The sequence below is a fragment of the Carettochelys insculpta genome, chromosome 20, assembly GCF_033958435.1.
Source record: "Carettochelys insculpta isolate YL-2023 chromosome 20, ASM3395843v1, whole genome shotgun sequence".
Classification (NCBI taxonomy): domain Eukaryota; kingdom Metazoa; phylum Chordata; order Testudines; family Carettochelyidae; genus Carettochelys; species Carettochelys insculpta.
In genome coordinates this window covers 18,514,443-18,542,342 of record NC_134156.1, presented here as the reverse complement: position 1 = coordinate 18,542,342, position 27,900 = coordinate 18,514,443, and the positions used below count along the sequence as shown (strand labels likewise).

Sequence of the window (27,900 nt, the reverse complement as noted above, 5' to 3'; positions counted from 1 at the left end):
TTTGCTGGTATAGATGTTTTGTACAGCAGCACCAGCAGAATTTTGTTAGCGCAAATAAGACTGACATCCTGATCTTTCAAATGCCTTCATATGTGATTATTCATACTGGTTTGGATGGGCACATTCAGGTGAGCAGTGGTACACACAGCACAAGACTTTCATGAATCAGACAGTAAATTGAGGTAAAAACAAGCAGGTGACAAAAGCAGGTAGGGTGACAACAACCAGCCTATACAGTTACTTAGGATTAACCCTATTTATGTAGGAGTTACATAGGTACCCTCCCAAAAAGCAGGATAGCATTTGGGAGATACAAGTGAATCACAAAATAAATTGAGCTGCTCAATATCTGTCCACCTCTGCTTTGTACTCTCAGGAAGTTAAGTACACTATTTGTGAAAGGATGAACTAAATTAGTCTCTTAATTACATCTGTGCAATGGTGTTGCACACGTCAGTTGAGTTCAATGGGTTTGCACAAATTCAAATGAGAGACTATGGTCCATTAGCTTGTAACTGAAGATGTGCTTCTGTGTTAAATATTTATACCGTTTATTAAACAATTTAATCTATTGCTACTTGTAAATGCTCTAACACACTCATGCAGCAATCAGCTGACATTAACAGGGACCTGAAGGGGTTGTTGTGACAGATGGGTTTTAATCTGTCTTTAATTTATATTTGCTATGGAGCAGAATTTATCTTGAGAGAAGTCTAAGAACTCTGAGACCTCTCTCTTTAAACTCAGAGGCAAAGCAGAGAATGAGCTGTCTCCTAGTTTAACACCCTTCCATCAGGAACTGTAAAAAGCAGATTAATTACTATTCTGAAAAGGACATTTTCCAGCAATAGACGATCAACAGAGGAAAGTGGGATTATGTTGTAGGCAGCCAATTTTCAAAGAGAAAAGGAAGCAACGTTATTTGAATAAGTTACTCGCTATGAACTGCTCAAGTTTCATTAAATATCTCTTCTACCACATTGACCCTCTCCCTTCAGCAACATTTTCTGAAATATTCCATATTAGCACATTTGTTTCTGCTCTCACAAGAATGCACTTCATCTTCTAGAACTCTAACAACACGAACATTAAAATCAATCCTGTTTACGTAACAACAGAAGTGAAAGCAGGCCTCAAGTTTGTTTCAGTTCTTTGGATACATGGTGGACAATCACTCTTTGGATGCCTCCTTCTGGGCAGTGAAGCTGAAAAGGACATGGCCATGCTAGCACAGTATGAGATTTATGACTGGTTAAAAATAGGATTTGACAAATTCTAAAATAAACAGCATTGAGACAAAACAACCAAACTGATAGCTAGCTATGGAGTCTTCTATTTTTTTTTTAACTTCCACATTATACCTTCCATAGTATCATCCACTGATCCTCTTTAGCTGTGATCTAGGCCAAAAGACTAGCACATTACATCACCTGGTCCCAACCAAAATTCTTGGTGATGGTAGCAGACAATATCGTAAGACCTGCTGCAGATAAAGGAACTGGAGGATCTGTGCGGACCCGTAAAGATGCATGCACTTGCATGTTTGCTCTAGATGTAATAGAAAATAGGTAGCTAGGAAGGCAGTTGCAAGGCTGTGCTTACAAGACAGGCTAAGGATATGAGTCAGTGGAACTGGCTCCCTAATGAGCTCTGTACTGAATAGCTGTTTGGGACAGGTCCTGTGCAGCCTATGTGCACAGGGTGATCTGCTCAGTATTACAGACACAGATAGAGGCTCTGTTATTTTTCCCAGTGGGTGCTCTGTGCCGAGGCCCAACCCCCACTCTTACTCTGGTCTTCCTGCCCCCCTTCCCCAATGCCCTCCACCTGCTCACTCCTCTCCACCCTACCTAAGCCACCTCCCGCCAGCTGATCAGCAGCCAGTCCCAGGGTGTGTGCTGAGCACTCCCTATTTTTTTCCCATGGGTGCTTGAGCCTTAGAACAGGGTGAGCAAACTTTTTAAGTGGGGCCCCACATTTTGTCCCTGCAGTTAGCAGAACATCCCCCCGCAAGCTGTCTGATGTAATCCAACTGATGAAAATTTTGGTTATGTTCATATGAAAAAATACAATCCCTTTCTGCACATGTAAGAAAATATGTAGAATGTAAAAACTTTATTAATCGATATATAAATGTGGATACAAATGCATAACAAACAGTAACATATTTCACCATCTTTAATGAGATCGATGAGCCTGAGACACAGCAGTCAACTGTGTTGCACCCCCCTTTTGAAATTTCACACCCCCCTTGAGGGAGCAGCCCCCACTTTGTACATCCCTGCCCTAGAACACCCCGATGTCAGCACCTTTGGAGCTAGGCCAAGTCAAAGCCCCAGAGTCAGAGTCTGTTACCAGCAGGCCTGCCAATGGCAGGGTGCGGAGGCAGCTGGGTCAATTGCTCTGGGTCCTGGTCATTCAAAGGTTCACTTGCCCTGGACCCCTTTAAACTGTATCTGGAGCACTGCACCAGGTGCTTCGCTTGGCTCTGCAGGCTGTGGGGAGGGGGCCACACTGCACTCTGGGCAGCTGTGATCCCACCCCTTCCAGGGGCATGTAGCTCCCTTCTCACACATCTGGCCCCGGTGCCTGTTGTGGCTGTCAGCCCCACTGGTTACCAAATTGAGATTGTGAGGTGGGAGCCAGAGCTGGGCTAGAATCTGTCAACAGTAGTCTTAAGCCAGATACAGTAAACCAACGGTAATGATCGGGGGCTGGAGCACATGACCTATGAGGAGGGGCTGAGTGACTTGGGCTTATTTAGTTTGCAGAAGAGAAGACTGAGGGGGAACAGGGAGCAATGGTCTGAAGTTAGAGAGGAAGAGAAGTAGGTTGGATATTAGGAAAAACTATTTCACCAGGAGGGATGCATTACCAAGAGAGGTGGTGGAATCTCCATCTCTAGGAGATTGGGGGCAGAGCCTAGATCCTGAGCCAGGTGCCTAAGTATCACTGGTAAATTGTTCACTCGTGTCATCATCGGCAAACTCCAGAAGCTCGCTGAGAGGGTGTATCCTGAATCCCAGTGCGGATTCCGCCCAAGAGATCTACCATTGACATGATCTGCTCTCTGAGGCAGCTGCAGGAGAAATGCAGGGAGCAGAGGAAGCCATTCTATGTCGCCTTCATCGACCTGACCAAGGCTTTTGACTTGGTCAGTAGGGATGGACTGTTTAAATTGCTCCACAAGATAGGCTGTCCACCATGGCTACTCAGGACGATCCAGTCTTTCCACGAAGACACGAGAGGAACCATCCAATATGACGGCACATCATAGGATGCCTTCAGCATTAGGGGTGGCGTCAAACAAGGATGCGTCCTTGCTCCGACATTGTTCGGGATCTTCTTCGCACTCCTCCTGAAGCATTCCTTTGGATCCTCAACAGAGGGCATCTTTTTGCACACAAGATCTGATGGGAAACTGTTTAATCTTGCAAGGTTGAAAGATAAGTCTAAGGTGCGGGAAGTGCTCATTAGAGACATGCTGTTCGCAGACGACGCTGCTGTAGTGACACACACAGAAGGCCAGCTTCAAAAACTGCTGGATCAGTTCTCCAAAGCATGCAAGGACTTCGGGCTTACCATCAGCCTAGAGAAGACAAACGTACTTGTCAGGACATTGCTGAACCTCCATCAATCAGCACTGACAATTACACACTAGAGGTCGTCCATGAGTTTACTTACCTCGGGTACACCATCACCGACACCCTGTTGCTGGAGTCTGAGCCAAACGGGAGGATTGGAAAAGCAGCCACAACTCTGTTCAGACTTAGCAAGAAAGTGTGGAACAACAACAAGCTGTACATGGATACCAAAATGCAAGTCTACAGAGTTTGCATCTTCAGCACCCTCCTCTACGTCAGCGAGTCTTGGACCTTGTATGCCCACCAGGAAAAGAAGCTGAATGTCTTCCACTTGCGCTGCCTCAGGTGCATTCTTGGGGTATCATGGAAGGACAGAGTGCCCAACAACACCATCCTCGAGCAAGCTGGAATTCCAACCATGCATACCCACCTCAGGCAGCAGTGGCTCCGCTGGCTTGGCCACGTCCACAGGATGAATGATGGAAGGATCCCAAAAGACATCCTGTGCAGCAAGCTAGCCTCACAGGGCAAAAGACCTCCCGGACACCCCCAGTTGTGCTACAAAGAAGTCTGTAAGAGGGAACTCAAGGAGGTAGACATCGACCCAGATAGTTGGGAAGAGCTGTCAGACGACCACAGCAGCTGGAAGCAGGAACTACACAAGGGCCTTCAGTAGGGTGAGATGAAGATCAGACAGCTGGCAGAAGAGAAGCAAGCCTGTAGAAAGGACAGCAAGGACCTGCCAGACACCCACTACATATGCAGCAGATGTAGCAAGGACTGTCACTCTCGTGTGGGCCTCCACAGTCACAGTCAATGCTGCAAATGACGATCTTAAATGGAGTTATGGAGGGCGAGATCCATAGTCTACGCAGACTGAAGGATGCCTTGGAGGGGTTTTTAAGTCCCAGCTTGACTTAGTCATGGCTGGGATGATTTAGTTGGGGTTGATCCTGCTTCAGGCAGGGAGCTGGACTAGATGACCTCCTGAGGTCCCTTCCAGTCCTATGAGTCTATGCGTTTATGAAAATCAGAGTTGGGGGCAGAGCCTAGATCCTGAGCCAAGTGTCTGGGCTATGTCTGAGTTGCAGCAACTAAGGCAGAAACACACCCGAGGTCCATATTGCCGAGGCAACTCCTGGAAATGACTCCCTGACTTATGTAGGGAGTGTCAGCCAATCAGAGAACCATGTAAGCCTGCTGCCCTTCCCCTTGCAGGGCTTAAGAGTTAGAATCTTAATTCCTCTGGGTAGTAACTCTGCCTGGGCATCTGGTGGTGACAGAGAATTAGTGCCTGACTCAAGCCCTGCAGAGTAGCTTCCAACTGGGGTTCTTCAGTAGCACTGCATTTTAGAATTCTACTGAAAATAGAATTGGGTTTGCTCCACCCCAAAATTGAAGATGGGTTACAATGCTTGAAGAAAAGAAGAAGCAAAATACAAATTTACCTGTCCTGTCCTTTTAGCTTATAAGTTCCTCAGAGCAGAACCCTAACTGTGCCTTGTTCCATGCTGGGTGCATTGTCAGCCCTTAAAAATTAGAGAAAAAAGAGTTCACTAATGCAACACTGCCTCTCAGAGAGACCCGAGGGTGGTCTCCACTGAGGCGAGCACTCTCAGGCTGTTTCATTTTGTGCCTGAGGTGATATTCCTGCCAAGAAATATAATGCAAACGGTAGATACCGTCCCTTTTGATATATTTGTTTTGGCCAGGGCTTAGCTTATTGTCAGATGAAACAAGAGCCAGGGTAGATGCTCTAAAGGGCTTTGTCTCTGCAATTTCGTTTGTCAGTAAATAATTTGAGCTATGAGATAAACAGTAGAAGAACAGAAGCAGCATCTTAGGACTTTTAGGGATGTGACTGCTCATTGTATTTTCTCTTAGTGTCAGAGGGAAATACAAGACTAACAAATGTAACCCTTACCCGGCAGGAAGGGAACAGCTGCATATATTGTTAAATGTCATATAACACATTGTAAATACAGAGCACAGCCAGTTTCTTTTTCTTAAGTTGATTTTATTTATAATACAGGAGATGCCAATAGAGCTGAATTCTGCTCTAAGTCCTAAGGGAAGGGAAAATCTGTAACCAGTGCACCCAACAATGAAAAAAGAATATGGCCCAGAAAGACCAATCCTCCATGTTAGTTATGTGAATTCTAGTGACTTATGTTTTAGGCAGACTCTTGTACTGATTGTGTATCAAAGTTTATAACATTTTATGCTGATCTAGCACTTTCCTAGGAAGATCTCAAACTGCTATGTGCAAATTCACTAAGCCTCAATCCTCCTTTCAGATGAGCATTATTAGGCGCATTTTACAGAGGTAGAAACTGAAGACTAGAGAGTGTGACTTATCCAGGGTTCCACAGAGCCAAGAAAAAAACCTGTGCAAGACATGCATGGGCCCAGCAATCTGCCACTCTGAGTGACGTACTGGGGCAAGGCAGAGACCCTACCTCAGGGTCCCTCTGGGCTGCTGGCTGGGAGCAGTGCCTCTAAGCCAGAGCCTGCATATGGCACTTCGCCTCCTCTCTCCCCCAAACTTCCTGCCCCAAGTCACAACCCAAACCTCAGCACCCCTTCCTGCCCCCCCACCTCAGGTCACAACCACCTTCCAGATCTGCACTTTCTCCTATACTCCTCCTCCAGGTCAGAATCCTCTTCTGCCCCCTTACCCTCTCCCAGACCATGAACCCCATCCTACATCCCAGTTCTCTACCCTGCACTCCTCCTTCACCCAACCTCCATCCCAGATGCTGCACCTCCTCCATTAATATCATACAAAAGTGTGGCCCTTGACTGCTTACCAAAATCTTGGAGTAGTCTCCATCAAAACTTATTGGCCCTCCTACACTGGTGTCGATAATAGTGAGTCCTGCCTTGAGTGCAGGGGAGTGGACTAAATGACCTCTCAAGGTGCCTTTCAACCACGCAGTAGATGAGAAATGGAAGCATTCAGACCGTCAACAACAGTGTCAATGCTCCCTACTTCATCTGAATTAAAGAGGTTATCAATACACTTTTCTAGTTTTAAATAGGACAGTCTATGTCATGCTCTCCCTTATACATATCTAGATCTCTGCAAATCTGTGGTTATCCACTTTATATCCTGAGACATCTGCATCCATGGATGTGGATGCAGAGATCCACAGATAACTTTTGCAGGTGCACATGCAAGTGTGTCTGATGACAATGACAATTTTGCATGAATAAGGGCTGTTGGAAAACTTTCTGCATAGAAATAGCTTAAAATTGGTTATTATGTACAATGCTAAAGTGAACCTACTGCAAAACAGATTTTGCACCTAAATACCAGCATGAATAGTGTGTTCTTGTTTGTGTGGCTTTAAACAATAGCAACACCACAAATCTTAGCACATAAAATGCTTAAAGAAAAATAGAAAGAATTTGATGATAACATTTGCCAAAACACAGTTTAAGGCTTATAGGCTCTATTAAAACAATGAAGGGGGTTTTTTCTCAGTAATTTCTCCTTCACTAAAAATCATGCCAGACTTTTCTGAATTGCAACTGTCTGTAGACCTCTTCATTTTAGAAGCCTACTCACAAACAATTATATTGGATTGTTGTTCTGACAATAGCTAAAGTTCAGTATGCATAGCTTTTAAGTATAATTGTTTCTAATGAGGATTCCCTAAACACACTCAATTGTAACAATAGGTTTTACAAAACTGGTTGGCAATTGCTCTGAAGTTGAAAATAGAGATATTGACAAATCCGCATTGTTTTTTCAAGTTATGTGGGACCTTTGTTACCTCTCTACAAGCAGGTAGCAACCCCATTCTGCTCTAAACAGAACAGACATGCTTCGTTTCTAGTCCAGACCAATCTCCTGCCTGGGTTTTGGCTTTTTCGGATAACTTGAGGCCTGTGGTTTTAAAGGACTGTATAAAACCAGAGGTCTGTTCATGTTTTCCACAAATTACATAATGCATTTGGGGAGAGGTCTTGATTTGTGCACTTTACATCAGTGTTACAAAGGGCAGTTGAGTCATGAAAAATCACTTAAAATGTGCGATGTAATTTTAGGGACAGCTCCTTTGTTAGGTTTCATGACACAGCCTCATTTGTCCCAGTCCCAGTTAATTAATGGCTGGCACTAACAAAGATCCATCTATAGGTTGCACCTCCAAAAAAAAGCACTTTCTGGTTTGGCAACATATCTCCTTTCAGCAGGACCAGGGTTGTTCCTGGGCCAGAGACCTGGGCAGGAGGTCAGCTTAGCACCAAGGTAAACACCATCAAAAGTCCCTTGAACTTTTTTATTACAGACCTAGAAAAAGAAGGAAGAACAATTAAAGCATTTGAAAGGTTATGTATGAAGAAAGGTTTTTATCTAACAACATCCCTTGTGCCCCTTCCCTTGAACTGTAGAGAGTCTTCAAAGGAAAAAACCCTTGTTTGATAGTCTCTTAGATGTTAGTAAAGATGGTAATGACTGTTCTTTTGGGGTAAAGAGAAACTAGTTGAGATGGTCTGGATGTGTAAGAACAGCAACGATGGAAAATGCAATTTCTGTCTGTAGTGTTGACTCTTACTTGTAACCTTGCTGGTGGCACAGACCATGGTCTTATCCACTGGTCCGAGATCTGGCAAACTCATAATGGCATCAGGCTTTTGGTGGCATTGGTTTTAGTTTCTTCCTTTTGGTCAGGGCTGTGCCTAAGGGGGCACAAGGCCTGGGGCAACCTCCACTGCAGGTCTTGTCCTACCTCACCTCTGCTCCATCCTCCCCACTGTTTCCCAAGCTCTGCCCCACCCTGCCCCTTGCCAAAGCCACCTCCCCAAGCAACACAATCCAGGGGATTACAAGGAGCCTGTCACGGGATGGCAGGATGGGTTGGCCTCCCCTCGTGTACTGAACGCCACAGGCACTGCCACTGTGCCGGAAGCAACAGTACCTGTGGCTCCCATGGACCATGCTGAGAGGGCTGGGGGCTTTAGATATCTCTCTGAAGGCTGGGGCTAAAAGTCTAATATTAAACAGGTATCCCCACCCTGACTGGGGCTAGAGCTGTACTCAGAAGTCTGACTGAGCTTTAGGCATGTCACACCTCACTTTGCTCAGTGTCCCACACATGTTGGAGCCAATCTATGCTGGCTGTTACAGCTCATGGAAAAGAGTAGCGTCTTAGTGATCACATTGCTTATTAGACAGTTGATTGTTAGTAAATGATAGTCCTGGACATTGTGTTTCTCTTCCACTTGAAGAGATAGTATTTGAAAACTTTCCAGCTGGTTTACTTCATGCCTTCCATTGAAGCAATTCCTGCTGTGCACTTTTCCTTCCTGTGATCCAATGCAACAAGGTTTGATTATAAACTTCATCCCATGCTAGAAATGCATCTGTACACTTAACGGTACCTAGGCACTAGCGGGCTGTGTTTCAATGGCTGGGTAGCTCCTAAATACGAACAGTTACAAGATTGGCAGGCCAGATACTGATCTCATTGGCACCAGAAAATTCACAGCAATTCTACTGACTTCAGAAGTTACACAGGAGGTCCAAATCCAGCCTTCTGATCTCAGTTTTGTCCAGATCAAATTCTGCTAAGCTTTGTCAGACTTTTTAGTAGTTTATTCTGATATGGGACAGTTCTAAACTGATGAACTATTATAGAAAATTTGGGCATTTTTATTATAATAAACTATTCTCTATTGGTGACAAACCCAGAATACTCATATACTCCAGAACCCTTGCTGTAATTTCCGCAGCAGCTCCTTTAAAGCAGTGGTTCTCATATTTCTTACTATGGTGATTTACTACCTTTTTTGCAACCCCCCATTACATATATTCAGACTCTGCCCTGGCACCGCCGTCCTAATCTCACCCCAGTGCAGAGAGAAGGCTCTTAGGTGCGGAGGGGGATTGAAGAAGAAGCCCACCCTATACTTTCTCCACAGTAGCGTCTTCTATCCTTTGGGTCTGGGCCCAACTCCTTGCTCCAGGCATTGCAACCTGGTATTCAGGTTTGCTTCATCACTCAGATTTAACCATCCATTGCTCCATAAGGACCCCGTGATGGGTTAATCCAGCCCTAGACATGATGATCCATCTCTAGGACAGCTATGGGCAACCACCAAGAGTGAGAGGGGCACATGAGTGATCCTCTTTCATCTCAATGGGCCACACCAGCCCACTTCCTACCCCCCACTTCCTCTAAGCACTTTTGGAGCACCACGAATCTGGCATTCCAGCTCTGAGGGGCAGGGGGAGTAGTGGGGACAGAATACAAATCTGTGGATTTGTGGCGCTCTGAAAGTGCTGGGGGTTGGAGGAGTAGGAAGTGCAGGGCCCCAGTGCATTAGTACGTGAGAGGCATGTGAGGGACTGGAGGAAGAAGGAGGGGGCGCAGGCCACAGGTGGAGGTCAGTGTGCCACATGCAGGCTGCCCATCACTGTTCTAGAACCTTCTGGTGACCCATTGGTGGGTTGGGACCCACTATTAAGGAGAAACTTGCTATGTTTACACTAGCCAGAAAGATCAACCGGTGGTTTCCCACGTGTGGTAGGAACATGCGAAATTGACCTCTCAGGGGTCACAGTTGACCCTGTACTCCTCGTACGATGCAAGGGGTGAGGGAGGTTGATGGGAGAAACTCTCCCATTGCCCTTCTTCAGTAAGGACAGCCACATAAGCCGAGCATAGATACATTGATTCTAGCTACACAATTGCCATAGCTAGAACTGTGTATCTGCAGTTGACTTGCTTTGCTTAGCAGCAAAGGGTCCTGTGGCACCTTACAGACTAGCAGAAAAGTTCTGAGCATGAGCTTTCGTGAGCACAGACTCACTTCATCAGATGCTGGTCTTGGAAATCAGATTTCCATCCATCAGATGCACCTATTCCTATCTTCACCTAGGGAATTATTTCACATACACCTGACTCTGGCAGGCATTTTAAATTTAGTACAGGTTGTATTTGAACAGCCTCCATCAAGGCTTCCCCCAGAACTGCAGTGTTAGCATCTTCCTTCCTCCTCTCTCTTGGCTGCTGTTTGAAATTGTTCTCAGGACCCAGTTCTGCATCAAGGTGGGATCAGACCTTTAATTTCCAGTTCTCCAGGAAAGAAAGTAGCCCGGGAGAAGAGAATTACAACTTCCAGTACTGCACAGTAATGTAATTCCTATTGTGCTGAGTGTCTCAGAAACTGATACCTTGTCAGAACATGATGGGCACACTTTGAAATCATAATATAGCTGCTAGCACACAAGTACCAAACACCAGCCCTGCTTTATGGCACTTGAGGATATAAGCCACATTCTGTATCACTTAATTGTTAGTGATGAAAGTAACTCAGTTAGTGTATCAGCCACCTGGCACAAAGATCATTTAAAAATCTGCCTTTCAGAATACATCAGAATTGTCTGTCGGATGTCTGCTGTGTTTCTTAGCAGAGATCAATCCTCCCATCTCAGCGACATCAGAAAAAGGCTTGTCCAAGCTAAGAAAAAAATCCAGGAACCAGCAAAGCCAAGAGAGAGCTGTCGGCTCTCAACTGCTCTCTTATTCTCCAAATGCACAGAGACAAAAATAAAACTACAGTGAAATAAGAATGAATCTGCCTGGTGTGCAAGACATTCGTTTGAATCTCAGAGCAGAATCAGAAAGTTGCACAGAAAATGTCAGTTGAGGGGTTGATAGGGAAAAATACCTTTTCGTTCAAGAAAATGAACGATTTCTTAGCCTCCTTTATAGACTTTCTGGCGCAGTTGAAAGTGCTGGATTGATAAACAAACTTGAATAATAAAACCTTTGATTCATTGAAAGCCCAGAGGCAGGATGGCAGTGCAGGCTTCTGCAAACTGATGCGAATGCCTGACAATTGCCCTGCAGGGACCTCCTGTAGCCAAAAGAATGGAGGCTAGTTATTAGGACCCATTTAGTCCTTGACTCTTCTGAGGAGTCTAATAAGGGTGTCAGCTATAGTGGCAGTATTGTTGTGTAGACATGTATCCACTTGACACTGAGCAGCAGCCACTAGCTTGCTGCACACCAAGCATCATGAGGGCACCTTAGGGTCATGACTGATCATGGCTAAGTCATTATTTCCGGCCCAGTATGTCTGTGAGTTGGTATAATTTTTTTTACCAGTCTGCCATTCTTGGCATCTCTGGCTACGTCTACACGTGAAGCCTACATCGAAGTAGCCTATTTCGATGAATAACGTCTACACGTCCTCCAGGGCTGGCAACGTCGATGTTGAACATCGACGTTGCACAGCACCACATTGAAATAGGCACAGCGAGGGAACGTCTACACGCCACAGTAGCACACATCGAAATAAGGGTGCCAGGCACAGCTGCAGACAGGGTCACAGGGCGGACTCAACAGCCAGCCGCTCCCTTAAAGGGCCCCTCCCAGACACACTTGCACTAAACAGCACAAGATACACAGAGCCGACAACGAGTTGCAGACCCTGTGCATGCAGCATGAATCCCCAGCTGCAGCAGCAGCAGCCAGAAGCCCTGGGCTAAGGGCTGCTGCACACGGTGACCATAGAGCCCCGCACGGGCTGGAGAGACAGCGTCTCTCAACCCACCAGCTGATGGCTGCCATGGAGGACCCCACAATTTCGACGTTGCGGGATGCGGATCGTCTACACGGTCCCTACTTCGACGTTGATACTTGTCTCCTAGAGCTGGAATTGACCTTGGGAGGTCATCTAGTCTGGTCATCTGCCCTTTTGGCAGGACCAAGCACCATCCCCGACATCTATTTGCCCCAATTCCTAAATGGCCTCCTCAAGGATTGAGCTTCAACGCCAGGTTTAGCAAGCTAATGCTCAAACCACTGAGCTATCCCTCCCCTCCCTTCCTGCTTGCTACCCTTAAATTGCACTTTTCCTAGATAACTATTTGAGATTTGGCTTGTGGATGCTCTTCCATTTTATACAGCTAATAAACTCCCTCCTGTTTTTGTTTTGCAGTATAGAATTGGACAACTGTACATGATCAGCAAACACAGCCACGAGCAGAGTGACCGAGGGGAGGGCGTGGAAGTCGTGCAGAATGAACCCTATGAAGATCCAAACCATGGCAATGGCCAGCTAACAGAAAAACGTGTCTATCTCAACAGGCAAGTATTATGCAGCTGGTTCCCTGAGCACCATGCTGCCTTCCTCTCCCATCATGCACAGTGTTGAAAATTTGCAGGGCATGACATCTCTCTTGGGAAATAGCTTTTGTGATTCAAATGTAGTGTGTTCCATTTGTAACTCAGAAGCACCGGGACCAATGAGAAGGGAGCATGAAGTCTGCTACAGCTGGATTTAAGCTCATGTGATAGAGATTCATGGTGTTAGCCTCTTAAGGTCCCAGGTTTAATCCCACTTTCTGATGACTGGGTCTGTGGGCTTCAGAAATGGTGGCTGTGGATTAACAAAAGACCAGCCAATGCTACCAACCACCACCTAGCCAGTAAAGCTCTGCATCTTTATTTATTTATTAATGAAGCCATTGTAAGTAGGACTGTTAGTGACTTTAAAATTATCACCAGCACTGGGACCCTACAAAGAGGTCAAAAGGTCAAATGTTGACACTCTGACTTGGAAAGGTTGCTGACCCCTAGGCTAAAACCATGTGTTTCTATTGCATGAGCTAAAAGCCATCTGCCTCTTAGCTAAGGCTTTAAGGCAGACTTCCGTTGTCAGTAATCTCAGTGCTCCTGGATTACATATTGAATACAGGCCAGTTACTGGCAACTTCAAGGAAAGGGGCAGTGGAAGAGCTCTATTATTTGAAATAGCAACATTTTTTGCTTTAGAGCATGTTTTCCATGACAGAGAATGATAACTTGAAGGCAAGGCTGTGATGAAAACCAGCACGTTTCTGTTTTCTTTCACACTTCCCCATTTTTCAAAATACATTAAAGCCTCAATTTAACAGATTGATGGGAGGAGGGGTGTCTCTTAAAGCCGAAAGGCTGTTAAATCGAGGGTTTACTCCCCACCCACCCCTGCAAGGCTACCCCAGGGCTCCCCGTCCCCAAAAAATGCCTGCAACTCACCAAAGGAGCCTGGGGAGCTGCCGAAGCCCACTACCACAGCTGGAGCTGCCAACTCCTCCGTGGGACCATGCCGCGGCTGGGACCCCACCACTGTGCAGCTGGGGGGACTCTGACACGCTGGAGGCACCAGGTGCTCCTCTCTCCAGCCACAGGAAGTCCCTTTCCTTTTTTGCAGGAGGATGGTGGAGGACAGGCTTTGGGATTTTATGGACACCGATTAAGTGGGCTCCAGGAACAACAGGGGGTGGGTGGGACTGGTGGACATCCATAGTCCTGAAGTCCACTAAATTTGAGTCCATAATATCTAGGGTTTACTGTAGGTGAAACAGACAGGGAGATCTGTGTAAGAGAAACCCAGTATGCCAGAAGGACAGGAGGTCGCTAGAGGTGGGTTCTGCTCCTGTCCATGCAATCTAGTGAGAGTCCAGGAGGGTCTGGCTTCCAGAGGCACGGAGCACCAATAACTTCCATTTATTTTAATTAAGGTCGTTGATGTCCTTAATCACAGTGGACTTCTATTTCATCCCCAACAGTAGAACAGAAATGATGGTTCTCTCCTGCAGGGTTGTTTGGAGATTAAATTAATTAATGTTTGTGATACCTCTGATTAATTAATTAGTTAATGTTCAGTGATACCTCTGATGGCAAGTACTATAGAAGCACAAAAAAATTAACACTCTACAGTTTTTCTTTAAAGGAAAGTTGTTGTCTTTTCAAAATCTAGATCAACGAGAGATTTTTTCCTAACACCATAATTCAGCTAAAATCAAGTAGGTACCCGCCTGAAATGGCACAGAGGTTAATCATGTCTCCTCTGTTTAAAATCAGTTGCCTTCAAAAAGTTGCTCTGGCCCCATGCTTAGCAGAGAATGGCTTAGGGTAGCAGTGAGCCTTCGGGGTGCTGATGCAGCAAGATGGAGTCCTACTGTAGTAATGAGAGGCTTGGTGTAAGGCTAAAGGCCTAGAACAGTGAACACTTTGTTAATATACAGCAAAGCTATCGGCCTCAAGCCTGAACAATAGTAGGTTAAAACAAAAACTGTGCTAGGTAGATTCTGCCCACAGGAATGCAGCAAGAGACAGAGCTGATAAATCACAGGGCTTAAAAGCACATAAAAACACCTAAAAGCACCCAGAGCTAGGCACTTAGTGATACACATAACCACATCCTGCTTAGTACTATGCATTCCCCATACCCTCCCCATAGATAACAGCTTAGCACCAGGTACATTCCGACCCAAGTTCAGGAACAGGTCATAATGACAGCATGATGGATAGAGTTGTTTTGATGGTACCACCATTTTCCCCCAAATTAATGGTTAGATCTAGTTACATTAAGGGGTGTCCATGTATTACAATGAGGGGGTTGTACTGGGATATGTAACTTGTTTATATCTCTCTATAAAAGTGTGTGTAACAGGGACTGTGTCGAGTGACCAAGGGGATGATGGTGCCCCCTTGCCATCAACTGAGTTGTGTCCATTGTCACAGCGCATGCATGTACCACTGTAAACTGTTGAGTCATATTGGAGACTCATCAGGGTGTTGGAGACCATAAGTCAATGACAGTAAACCTGGCTCCAGTGCCTTCGTGTCTTGCTTGATTTGTGGTTCTTAGGGCTCTCCGAGGTCTGCAGTGTCAGCTAACTGCAGGGTCTACACTGTTGTCCAAAGAGAGCACACGCACGCAGCCAAAGTGATTAACATCAAAGGTAGCAGATTGGATGTCCGAGCACCGTTCCGGTAGAGACGCCCGACTACAGCTACTTCCTAAGAACTGCGCAAAGTCAATGACCCATTTGGGTAACAAAAGCTTTGTCTCAGCCAAGTGAGCTGACGTTATGAATGACCACTACAATTGTATATCAGTGACCTCCTGCAGCAAAGCGGCAGGCTTAAAGACACAATGAGAAAAATTGCTTTTGTTTCCGGACAGCCCCATCATTTTCTAAAACAGAATATGAGTCTTTTCCGCAGCTGAAATTAAAGAGTTAGAGGTCAGTGCTTCCACACTGACTTAAAGGCCAGTATTCATTTTGAAACCTATATATTTCTGTGGTATGAAATATATTCCTTAATCAGCTGAAGTTTTTTATTTCTACTGATCTAATTGAATGTTGCTGCTTTTCTAATTCTTCTCTGTTCCCTTAGGCCTATTTCCTTTATTAAGGTTTTCTGCACTCTGATCCGTAGAAGCAGATATAGCAATATTGTGGCAATTACGCCACTGCATGTTCCTCTGGAATCCTGACAGATCTGACCTTTTCCCAGCCTAACAACAGAATTACCAGCAATATTCCATACCCACACGTAATAGTACTTATGAAAAAAGTCTGTCAAATGGAGTATTGTGTCCAGTTCTGGACACCCCATTTCAAGAAAGATGTGGAGAAATTGGAGAGGGTCCAGAGAAGAGCAGAAAAAATGATTAATGGTCTAGAAAACATGACCTATAAGGGAAGACTGAAAGAACTGGGTTTGTTTAGTTTGGAAGAGAGAAGACAGAGGATATTACAAGGAGAAGAGAGGAAAATTATTCTCTTTGACATCTGATGATAGGACAAGAAGCAATGGGCTGAAATTGTAACAAGGGAAGTTTAAGTTGGACGTTAGGAAAAACTTCCTGTTAGGGTGATTAAACACTGGAATAAATTGCCTACGGAGGTTGTAGAATCTCCATCACTGGAGACATTTAAGAGCAGGTTAGACAAATATCTGTCAGGGATTGTCTAGATCAGTGTTTCTTAAACTTTCTGAGACCCAGAAACACCAAACAATAATATTTTTAATGTGAAACAACCTATGAAAATGTTCTTTAAAAAATTGTCAGACCATAAAACAAGAAAACTAACAGCAACCTATACAGCAGAAACAAAATGAAGTAGTTTAATCGGGTGTCATAGCACGGAAGAAGTAACATGTATCTGATTTTAATAACAGAAGATTTATACATGCGCCACACATCTCTAGATTTATACATGCTAGTTGTTACGCCGCCACACCATACATGTGAGTTGTTCACAGAACATTTGTTCCGCAGAACATAGTTTAAGAAACACTGGTCTAGATGGTGCTTGGTCCTGCTGTAAGTGCAGGGGACTGGACTTGATGACCTCTCGAGGTCCCTTTCAGTTCTAGTGTTCTGTGATTCTGTTGATGGCCTTGTTCACTGTTTAGAAGCTTACTATCTGTCACTCAATAGGAGATCAGTGTTGACACAAATGTGCTTGGCATGCATAAATGTGCAAAATGTAGTGTGCAAATGGAATCAGGCTTGTTGACAGCAGGGTAGAAGAGGCAATTGCCCTTGGGAAGCAATTATTCAAAAACGCTTCTGGCTCTGGGATGCCACCACCACGGCAGTGGCCAGAGCCGCTTACATTGCTGTGCAATATGCTCCAGGCAGTACTAAAGCCTGGTGGGAAGGGGTTGCATGGTGCACTCTGGGTGGCGCCGAAGCTTTCTGTCCCAACCCTACCCATTCCACCCAAGGGCCTGTGCTTTTTGGGAGTATGCAGTCAGGCCTCCCACATCTTGCCAAAGGGCCTGGCAATGCTGAAGGCCCCCCTCCCACCCACACACTCCTCCCCGGAAAATTACATGACTTTGAAGGGTCCTGTGGCACCTTATAGACTAACAGAAAAGTTTTGAGCATGAGCTTTCGTGAGCACAGACTCACTTCTTCAGATGTGCTCACGAAAGCTCATGCTCAAAACTTTTCTGTTAGTCTATAAGGTGCCACAGGGCCCTTCGTTGCTGTTACAGATCCAGACTAACACGGCTACTCCTCCGATACATGACTTTGAAAACTGTCCTAAAGATTCATATCAAATAAATTCCAGTGTTTTCATGGCTAGTTTTATCTCAGTCCCATGCAGAGAAAGCATCTGAAATGTTTACTTCCATCTTGGAAGGAGAAATGGCGAGGACAGATCTCGGCACCTTCATGCAGACTCTGTCAATATCAGGGCAATTTTCCATTCACTCTCCTTCCCTTTGCCCCCATGAGAGCCACATTTTTGTGAGGAGGGGAAAGATCAATTCCTCTGATAAGTCTTTTTCTGTCCAAAAAGTACTGTACCTGATCCATTGTCACAAAATGATTTCAATGTCTTCTTTAACTGAGAAAGGAAAGTGCCTTTGAAAAAAGTGTTTGTTTCTTACTTAGAGTGCTGCCTGATGGCCAGATCTGTTGGTTTGACAGCTCCACTTCTGCAGTCCATAAATACTTTAAATTGCAATTTCCATTATAATGGGGAAAAAAAAGCTTGCCATAAATACCATTTTATGAGTTACATTCATAAAAGATGGTACTCTGTGGACAAGCCATCAATATTGTGAGTCATAAATATAGGGCTGGAATAAATTCATACACTGCTCAAAAATATCACTGAGGCCCACCAACAAAGTGGGACAAAAGGGACAGCTGGCCCAGGGCCTGGTGATTCTGCTGATTGCCTCTGCTGCTACAACAGCAGGAGCGAGAGCCCTGGGCCCTTTAAATCACCACAAGAGCCCTGAGGGGTTTGCTCCATGTGCTGCTGAAGGGCTTGCCAGGGTGGAAGGAGACTAGACCCCAGCTCCCCACTTCCACCCAGGGCCCCATCCCTTCCAGGAATGCAGAGCTGCCACACTTGCCCAGAGGCCTGGTAAGTCTGTCAGCCCTTCTGACATCATGTGTTAGGTTTTATGGTTAAAATCCTTGCTCCCTGGGTTGGAACACTGGCCCTTTGACTTTAATGCAGGTCAGGACTTTACCCTGTGTCTTCAAGGGTGAACAATTGCAAAACCACATTGATTTGACTGGCTTTTTATCAAGTATCTGATATTAATCTAGGTTTAGACGCTTTGGATGAAAAATGATTTATGTACATTAGCACTAAAAGGATCTTTTTTCTTTGCCCAGTACTCGGCTGCTCAGTAGTTCAGAATTCAGTAATTTGTGACATTGTCAGAAGACGGAATATAAAATTGATGCAGGCCGAAAACACTTCTAAAATATATGGATAAATGTCCAAGATGGCTGCCATATAGGAAAATGTAACCTGATTCAACCAGTCTTAAAGCCCCTCCTCACTGCTCCCTCTCCTGCTGACAAGCCAAGTCCATCCCTCAATATATTTCCTGGACTTCACTTTTAGGGTGAAATCACAGTCCCATTGAAGGCAATGGAAAAATGGCTATTGAATTTAAGCGGGGAAGTGGGTGGATTTCATCCTCTGGTATTCTAAATGTTTGACTGTACCTAACTGCTCAGCATGTCTTGTTTAGTTTACCATTCTAGATGCAGTGTTGTCATCAAATCAAAGGGTTTGCAAAAAGTGTAAATTGGCTCAATATGACCTATTGTTCTGCAGCTGGAGCATTCCTGTATTCTTTGACAACTAGATCAATGCAGATTCAGCAGGTTGCTACATGTCTGGGGTGTCAATGTACCTTGCAAGTTTTGCTGTAAGTTTTTGGGTTCTGAACTCAGTAGAAACTGATGGCTTTCACTTGTTTTCACAGTGCTCCTGAGCACAAGTTGCCAAGCACAACTGTGATATTTTGGGAGGTTTCAGCTGGAAATAGATCTGTGTGTGGTCTAAATTAGATGCAGCTTGGCTCTAAATATTCCAGAACTATAATGAATTTTGCAGTGGAACTGTCTAAGACCCAAATTTGTTGCAAAGCTAGAAACCAGTTTCACCTGGTTTCTCTGAGAATATTTCACCCATCTGTCATTCCTGGACAGCTCATTTGATAATTTTGTTGTAAGTTATCAGCAAAAGGAGAGGCAATGATATATTTTAGGGCAAACCTGGCCTATCAGTAAGTTCTACTAATATTGCACTCTTCTTTGAGTGATGTCCCCATGGATGCTTCAGTGTTGATGCTGGGCTCATCCTGGTGCTGGAGACCGGAGACCCTTCATAGCTGTATCTGGTGGGTCTGTGCATGCACTGCTGCTGCATCTCTCCGTTTGTGCTCTTTTGATCACATGTGCAGACCGCCTTGAGCCAGTTCCTTTCACCTGCCCCAGGCTGCAGGCGGAGCTAACTGCCTCTCTTCAACTTGATGTCATGAGATGGAATATTCTTTCCAAATTCTTTATATAGTTCTAGTTGTATTTTACCTTGTCTGTTTGTCATTCTCTTAAAAAAATTTAAAGTTATTGTTGTGGGACTTAAAGCTTTAGAGTTAAGTTTCATTGAACCTTATCTATACTAGTTTACTGTTAACGGTTGCATAACTTCGACTAACATACTGATTACATGGAACCCCCGCACCATGTCAGGCTTACAAGGATTTAAGAAATGCAAACAATGCTTTAAAGCATTGCCTGCCTCGGACGGTCACTCCAAGTGCATAAGGTGCCTGGGAGAGAGTAATATCCTCAAAAATGCCCACATTGCATGAAATTAACTGCCAGGGCTCAGCACAATCGAGAAATGCACCTGAAAATTATATTCTTTGACAAGGCTCTTCTTCAGCCTTCTACTGAAGAGCCCAGCGGTGCCTAGGCCAACCTATACTGAAACACAGGGCCTCCTCCTCAACTACTTTGCCCTCCAAGAAATCTAAGACCTCGCCGACCAGGTCATTGCTTGCCATATTGCAGAGAACTCCTGTGGCCATAATGAAGCCTGGCACTTCCGGCACTGCTTCTATAAAGCCTAAGCTGGCTACACGCAGCAAGGTGTTGAAGTCCACGGCACCACTGTCTAAGCCCGTGAAGCCTTCGGAACCGAGGGTGCACACTCCTTCTTCAAAGCACTCCCGTTCCTAGCCTGCCAGCTCTGATATCTTCCTTGGCACCGACTACTGCTACTGTACCAATAACAGCACCAACAGCACTGACTCTGGCACCACCAGCACAGCTTTCACCATGCCAGTCCTCGGCAACGCCACCACCAGCACTGGAGGTCCCTCGCAATTCTGCACAGAGAAAGGCACCGACAAAGGCGTTGCACCAAAGTCCTTCTGCACACTCACCGTCACTAACCTTTTTACTTGCCTTCTCTCTACCTCCAAGGTGCCCAGCCCTGAGATTGCCCCTTTCACTATTGGGATGGTGGGAAAGGCGTAGTCCACGCTATTACGAGCTATGCAGACTGCCCTCCCCCTTTGTATCTGCTGCATATGATGACAGAGTATACCACCATCTATCCCCTTTGCCATCTCCATCTTCTACCATGTCCTGCAAATCATTTTACTCCTATCACAGAGATTCTTCTTGGGACTGGTGCAAATACTCATACAAATCACTATTTTCCTGCCACTTCAGCAGCTGCCACCACCATCACTGCTCTCCTAGTCGATATTCCCCCAGCCAGGAATCACTTGATAGGTCTCGATCACGAGGTTGCTCTATGTCGGGCCATGCCTCTCCTCGACTATCACATGTTTTGGCCCCATCTCTGCCAATGCAGGCTCCATTACCCCAGTGGTTGCAAGCAGAGATGACACTAGCATCAGACGTGGAGGAAAAGGAACCTGCCACGTCCCCTCTTGGCCAGTTAGCATCATCTCCGGATGAAGCTGTCATTGCAGGGGACATTATGCCCCTAGATGATATAAAACGATTTAGTGACTTATTTTAAAGGGTGGCTGTTAGCCAGGATGTCCTCCTCACCAAGGTTTAGGAAAAATGACGCTGATTCCTTAGGAACTTACAGCTAGCACAGTCTTCCAGGGTAGCCATACCTATGGAAGAGGACATCCTAGAGGTAGCTGATGAAATATGGCAAACCCCTGCTTCTGTACCTCCTACCAATAAAACATTAGAGAAGAAATACTTTCTTCCCCCCAAGGGGATGGAGTTCTTATTCACTCACCTACAACTCAGCTCTTTAGTAGTTGACACTGCGCTACATAGATCGCACACGCCACAGTTTAGGGGAGCGGCAATGGACAAGGAAGCCAAATGGCTTGATATCCTTGGCAGAAAAATATTCTTTAGCCACTTTACTGCTTTGCATAGTGAACTATGCAGCTCTTCTTTCACACTATGATTTGATAACTATTCCAAATTAATGCCTGTATTAGAGCACCTGCTGGAATCGAAAAGACCTATCCTTAAGTCGGTGGTTATGGAGGGTTATACCACCCCCAGGACAGCTGTTCATCTTGCCCTAGATGTAGCTGACACTGTGGCGAGAGCCACAGCCATGGCAGTTGTCACGTGGCGTGCTTCATATCTACAAGCAGCTGCCATACCTGAAGAGCTGCAGGCAAAAATTGAAGACCTGCCTTTTGACGAAAAGAAACTGTTTGTTGAAAACACGGATGCCGTCTTCCGTTCTAGTAAGGACTCTCATACGACACTGCACACTCTGGGGATGTGTACCCCTCCTTACAAGAGACGACACTGTCACCCCTACCAGAGGCTCTACGAAACCAGCTTCTATAAATCCCAATCGTGTCAACTGACCAGGCCTTACAATCAACCTTGTTCTCTGCAGAGACTGCAAAGGAGCAGAAAGCAAGGTGGACGTAATCGATTTTCCCAGTCTGCCAGACAGCAAGTTTGACTCATGGATCAAGAGCAGCAAAGTCTCCATTGTCACCTCACAGACTCCCAGTGTGTTCCATCACTGGTTGAGGCCCTTTTTACATCAGTGAGTCTCCATCACCACTGACGGGTGGGTAATGGAGATCGTAGGATCAGGCTACGTCATTCCATCCATCTCCATCCCACCTCCCACCCTGTCCCTTTTCAGGGACCCTTCTCACAAGAGTTTGCTGTGTGAGGAGGTGGACCATCTCCTTTCTATAGGAGCAGTGGAAGGATTTCCCCACCACTTCAGGGTTTACTCCCACTACTTTCTCATGCAGAAGAAAAGCAGTGGCTGGAGGCCAATACTGGACTTATGTCTACTGAACCAGCATGTGTGCAAGAAATGCTTCAAGATGGTGACATGAGCCTCAATAATCCTATTCCTAGACCTCAGCAAATTGGCTTGCTGCTCTAGACCTCCAGGACTCCTACTTCCATATCACTAATCATCCTGCTCACAGACAATTCCCATGATTTACAGTGGGGATGGATCTTTTTCAGTGCAGGGTCCTTCCATTCCAACTCTCTTACCAAACAGGTTGGAAGCCAGAGCTGGAAGCCTGAGGCACTAGCTAGGTAGGGCCTGGGAATGGGCTGGCAAACTAGGAAGGTCCCCAGCCAGGAAGGCCTGCAAGTTATGTGAGTTGGAAACTGCTGAGAGTGAGCAGGTCCAGCAGAAAGACCTGGGGTACGATTTCCCCACTGAGACAAGAGGCAGGAAAGACCTGGGAGAGACCTGACAAGAGGTTACACAGTGGGCTGTGTTTTAGGATCATGAGTTTTATTTAAGGGAAAGGATGGTGAACGGACAAGAAAAGTGAGTCTGGGGTTTGTTTAAGAAGCCATGTGAGGCAGAAACTGTTGGCAGGGCACTACAGAAGCCTGTCTGTATGTGGCTGTGGGGGCAGGTTCAGGGGATGCTGACCCCACCATGGCTACACTAGCGAGTTTTTGTTTTTGTTTTTTTTTTGAAAAATCTAGGCCTCTTTCGAGAAATCTCACGGAGTGTCTACACACAAAATGCTTTCTGTCGATATTAAATCAGAAGAACATGGCACTTTTTCTGGCAGCCCTCTTCCACTTCCAGATGATGAAGAGTGTCTTTTTTTTTGAAAGATTCTTTCAGGAAAAACATGTGTAGATACCCGGGGAGCCCTTTTTTTGAAAGAGCAGTCCTCCTTGGCACCGGATTTTTCCATCCACTTTTTTGTGTGCTGTTGCAATCTTTCAAAAGAAGTTTTTTTCTGGAAGAGATCTTCTGAAAGAACTTATTTTGAAGAACCAGTGTAGAGTAGCCCTAGCTTACAAGTGCAATGTATTAAAATCTCACAACTCCAGATCAAAAGATTAAACAATCTGACTAAACAGAATTGTAAAGGTACAAGTGATCATAATTAATTGCAAAATGCCAGATTTTTAAGAAATACAAGAAATAGAAGTGAAAAATATAGTGCTTTAGCTAATCAAATTAAAAATGCAAAAGAATATAATAGAAGTATATGGTATTACTTTGTCTCCATTACTTAAACGAATCCATCTTATGTGAGCAGAATTTTTATGGAAAGTAAAGGGAGACCTTCTGCTAAATTAGTTCCCTAATAACTGTCAAGAGTCAAATTTAGCATTTGATGTAGCAGCTAATCTTACAAAGAACAAAAAAGAGAAAACAGATCCTAGTTCAGTGGTTTGACATTGGCCTGCTAAACCCAGGGTTGTGAGCTTAATTCTTGAGGAGGCCATTTAGGGGTCTGGGGCAAATAGATTTTTTTTTAAATCTGTCAAGGATGGAGTTTGGTCCTGCCAAGAGGACAGGGGACTGGACTCGCTGACCTCCCTAGGTCACTTCCAGTTCTATGAGATGTGTGTATCCTCATTTTTCTGCTAAATAATGAAAATTAAAATATAAGCAGAATAATTTATAGCTGCACTTCATGTCACCCTCCTATTTGTGAGTCTGTTGATGGCTGATCAATCCAATGTTGGAGCCACAGATCTTATCACAGAAGAGGCTGGTGATTGGTAGTTGTTGGAGTGGCGTAGGACAGTTTTTGATGTTCTTTTCTTCTCCTCCCCATCTCCTTGTCTGCACTGTGGTGAGACCTCTCTAACTGCAAAAAACACTCTCACAGATTTCTGTTCTCCATTGGGGATAGTCTTGGACAAGTTTCTCCCAAGTTTCAACAACGATGCTGCACTTTCATGTGTGTCTTCTTCATGTCCTTATATCTCTTCTGCTGGTCCCCAACACTCCTCTGTCCATCCTCCAATTGGGAAAACAACCTGTTTTGGGAGGCACCAGTCAGATATCTGAACCATGTGACCAGTCCAACAAAGTTGTTGATGAATGATAATGGCTTCAATGCTCGTCATGTTTGACTCTTCCAGGACACTAGTGTTCATGCACCTATCCTCCCAAGAGATATTTAGGATTCTTCTGAGGCAGTGTTGATGATATTGTTCAAGTGTCTTCAGATGACACTTGTACGTTGTCCAGATTTCACACACATACAGTAGCATTGGAACAACCACTGCGTGGTGTAAAAGGAGCTTTGTCTTGTGATAGATGTCCTCGTTCGTGAAGACCCTTTGTTGCTGGTGGGTGAAAGCAGAGCTTGCACAGCTCAGATGATGCTGGATTTCTGCATCAATCTTGACTTTAGCAGAAAGATGACTTCCAAAGTATGGGAAGTGATCCACATTTTCCAGCAGTTCTCCATGGACTTCAATAGAAGGTAAGTAAAATTGTCCTGTCAGTGAAGTTTGGTAGAGCACCTCGGTCTTTTTGATGTTCAGTGTGGGGCCAAGATTCTCCTGTGCTTCAGTGAGGGCACTTATGATGGTCTGAAGGGCTGTGGGAGAAATAGCAACAACTGTATTACCATCCACATACTGGAGCTCCATGATGGAGATGGTGGAGGTTTTGCTTTTAGCCTTCCATCTCCTGAGATTGAAAAGCTTCCCATTGAGTCTATAAACAATCTTCACACCATCTGGAAGCTTGCCATCAATGAGGTGAAGGATCGTTGTAATGAAGATGCAAAACAGTGATGGGGAAATGATGCAGCCTTGCTCAACTCCCATTTTGACCTCAAACAGGTTGCTTTGGGATCTGTTGTTGCTCAATACCATGGCAGTTATGTTTTCGTGAAGCAGCCTTAAAATGCTAATTAATTTTTTGAGAGGATGGTCCACAGGGTGTTATGATTGACTTAGTCAAATGCTTTGGTCAGGTTAATGAAACTCATACATACTGTTCCTTGTGTTCACAACATTTTTCTTGCAGTTGCCAGGGGGATCATGTCTGGTGTTCCTCAGAATGGTCAGAAGCCATACCAAGATTCTGGAACAATTTCTTCTGGGATTGGCAGGAGTCAGTTCACGAGGATTCGAGTTAAGATTTTCCTTGCCGTTGCCACGAGGGAAGATGCCACAATAGTTTTCACAGTCCAACTTGTCACCCTTTCTGAGAAGGCTGACAATCAGCGTGTCTCTGAAATCTTGTGGCATCTGCTTTCTATCCCAGATCTTGAGAATCAGGAGATGGAGCTGTTTGTGGGGCTCTGGCCCACTTTCTTTGAAGACTTTGATGGGGATTATGTCTAGTCCAGTTGCCTTGTTGCACTTCCTTGCTTTGATGGCAGCCTGGATCTCACTCAGGGAAGGAAATGTTGCAAGATCATTTCTAGGTGGTTGCAGAGGGATTTGGTCAAGAGATTCTAGGAGCATGGTGGAGGGGCGGTTCAAGAACTCATTATAGTGCTCCCTCAAGCAAGAAGCAATGGCTTCATTGTCTTTCAAGAGTTGGGTACCATCCTTTGATCTCAGGGGATTGATTCCATGGTTTCTTGGTCCATGAACAGCTTTGGTAGCATTGAAGAAACCTCTTGTATCTTTGATGTCTATGAGATGCTGGATTTTTCACACCTTCTTAGTCCACCACTGGTTTTTATAAGTCCTTGTTTTACGCTGGACTTCTGCCTTGGTCTTGGCGAGTGCTTCTCTCTTCATCTTGCAGTTGATCTCACTTTGCCAGGTCATAAAGGCTTTCCTTTTTGCCTCATTCAAGCGTTCAATTTCCACATCATTCTCATCAAACAAGTCTTGATGCTTCCTGATCTGGTAGTCAGTGGTTTCCCCACAAGCTCCCGTGATGGCATTTTTCAGTTGACACCAGTGTTCTTCCATGTCTTCAGGGTGTACTGTTGGCAGCTTCCTTTCAAGCTGTATCTGGAAGTCATTTCATCTGATGGGGTCCTTCAAGCCTTGTACATTGATCTTTCATTGGATCTGTTTCCACTGACTTCTCCATTTGGTGACAATCCTAATCACTTTTGTGGATCAAATAAGGTGGTGATCAGTCCAGCAATCATCAACACTAGTCATTTCACATGTGAGAAGGACATTGCGCTGATCCCGAGCAGAGACGATGACAGTCTATGAGGTGCCAGTGCTTCAATGAAGGATGTTGCCATGAGGTCTTAAATTTGTTTTTCTGGTGGAACAGGGTGTTCATTATGAGCTTGCGTTCCACACGTTTTGTAAGGAGGAGCACTCCACTGGAGTTCTGTTGCTGACTCCCCCTTTCCCAGTGGTAGTCTGCTAGAGATCCACATCTCTTCCGACTCTGGCATTGAAATCCCCCAAGAATATAATCTTGTCTTCTTTGGGGATGTCTTTCAGGACTGTGTCCAGCTGAGTGTAGAACATCTCCTTCACATCATCTGTAGTGTCTAGAGTTGGTGCATAAGCACTGATGACAGTTGCCTGTTGTTTTTGGCAAGCTTTAAGTGGAGAGTCATGAGTCACTTGTTGATGCTGATAGGGACTTCAGATAAGATCTCTCAGTGTTTTCATGGCAAATCCTACTCCATTAATTCATTTTTCTTCCTTTTGGGGATCCTTTCCAGAAAAATGCGTACCCTCTGCCTTTTTCTCTTAGCTATTCTTCTTCTGGTCTATGCATTTCTTCCAGGACAGCAATATTGATATTGAATCATCTCAGCTCGCAGGTGATAATTACCATGCATCTTTCGGGTCACTAACTCTTTGGGTTGTCCATTAGAGTCCGAATATTCCATGTTCCAAAATTTATTGTTCAATTTCAACTGCATGGAGGTGAACCCACTGGATGCAGTTATCCAGTCAGGGGGATTGAGGTGGACTATGTTTGGGGCACCTTTTCTAGCCCCCTCCCCATGTGGGGTGAGCAGAACGTATCCTTAATAGGGCTGCTCAGTTATGGATGTGGCAGCCGGACTGTTCTACCACCTCAGTCCTCAGAACAGAACAACTGATACATACGTCCACCACCTACATGCTGGTTCATGGCTAAAAGCTTCCAGATTTCACAATCCTGCTCCCACTGCCATTCACCAGTCGCTGTAGGGCTTAAGTTTAGGAGAGTGGTACACAGAGGAAGATGCCTGTGTGTGACTTCTTTTAACATCGGGGACTGTTTCACTACAGTTGCCACACAGTTCTTGACAGATAGAAGACTCAGGTTAAATGACATGGTGTCCACGACAACCGGGAGTCTCCTGCCTGTTGCACCCTTCATCTGTCTTCATAGCCGTTGTAGCATTACCTTTGCTATCCTCCACCTGTTCTGCCATTGAGGACTCTCTGTGGCATCGCTCACGGGTTCATTGGGACACTCAAGCCCACTCAGCATGACAAGATGATGATCTGGAGAGTATGGAGGGTTACATAAGCAAGTAATAAAACCCAGCCAAAGGGCTGCTCC

General features: G+C 45.1%; 1 protein-coding gene across 1 annotated transcript in view; it reads left to right on the top strand.

The window, feature by feature from the left end:
- PITPNC1 (phosphatidylinositol transfer protein cytoplasmic 1) overlaps positions 1 to 27,900 on the top strand; it is a 250,262-nt gene that overhangs the window by 103,915 nt on the left and 118,447 nt on the right. The window contains exon 2 of the mRNA XM_075014752.1: positions 12,540 to 12,688. Within this exon, the coding sequence (XP_074870853.1) occupies positions 12,540 to 12,688 (149 nt within the window). The remainder of the gene's footprint in view (positions 1 to 12,539; positions 12,689 to 27,900) is intronic.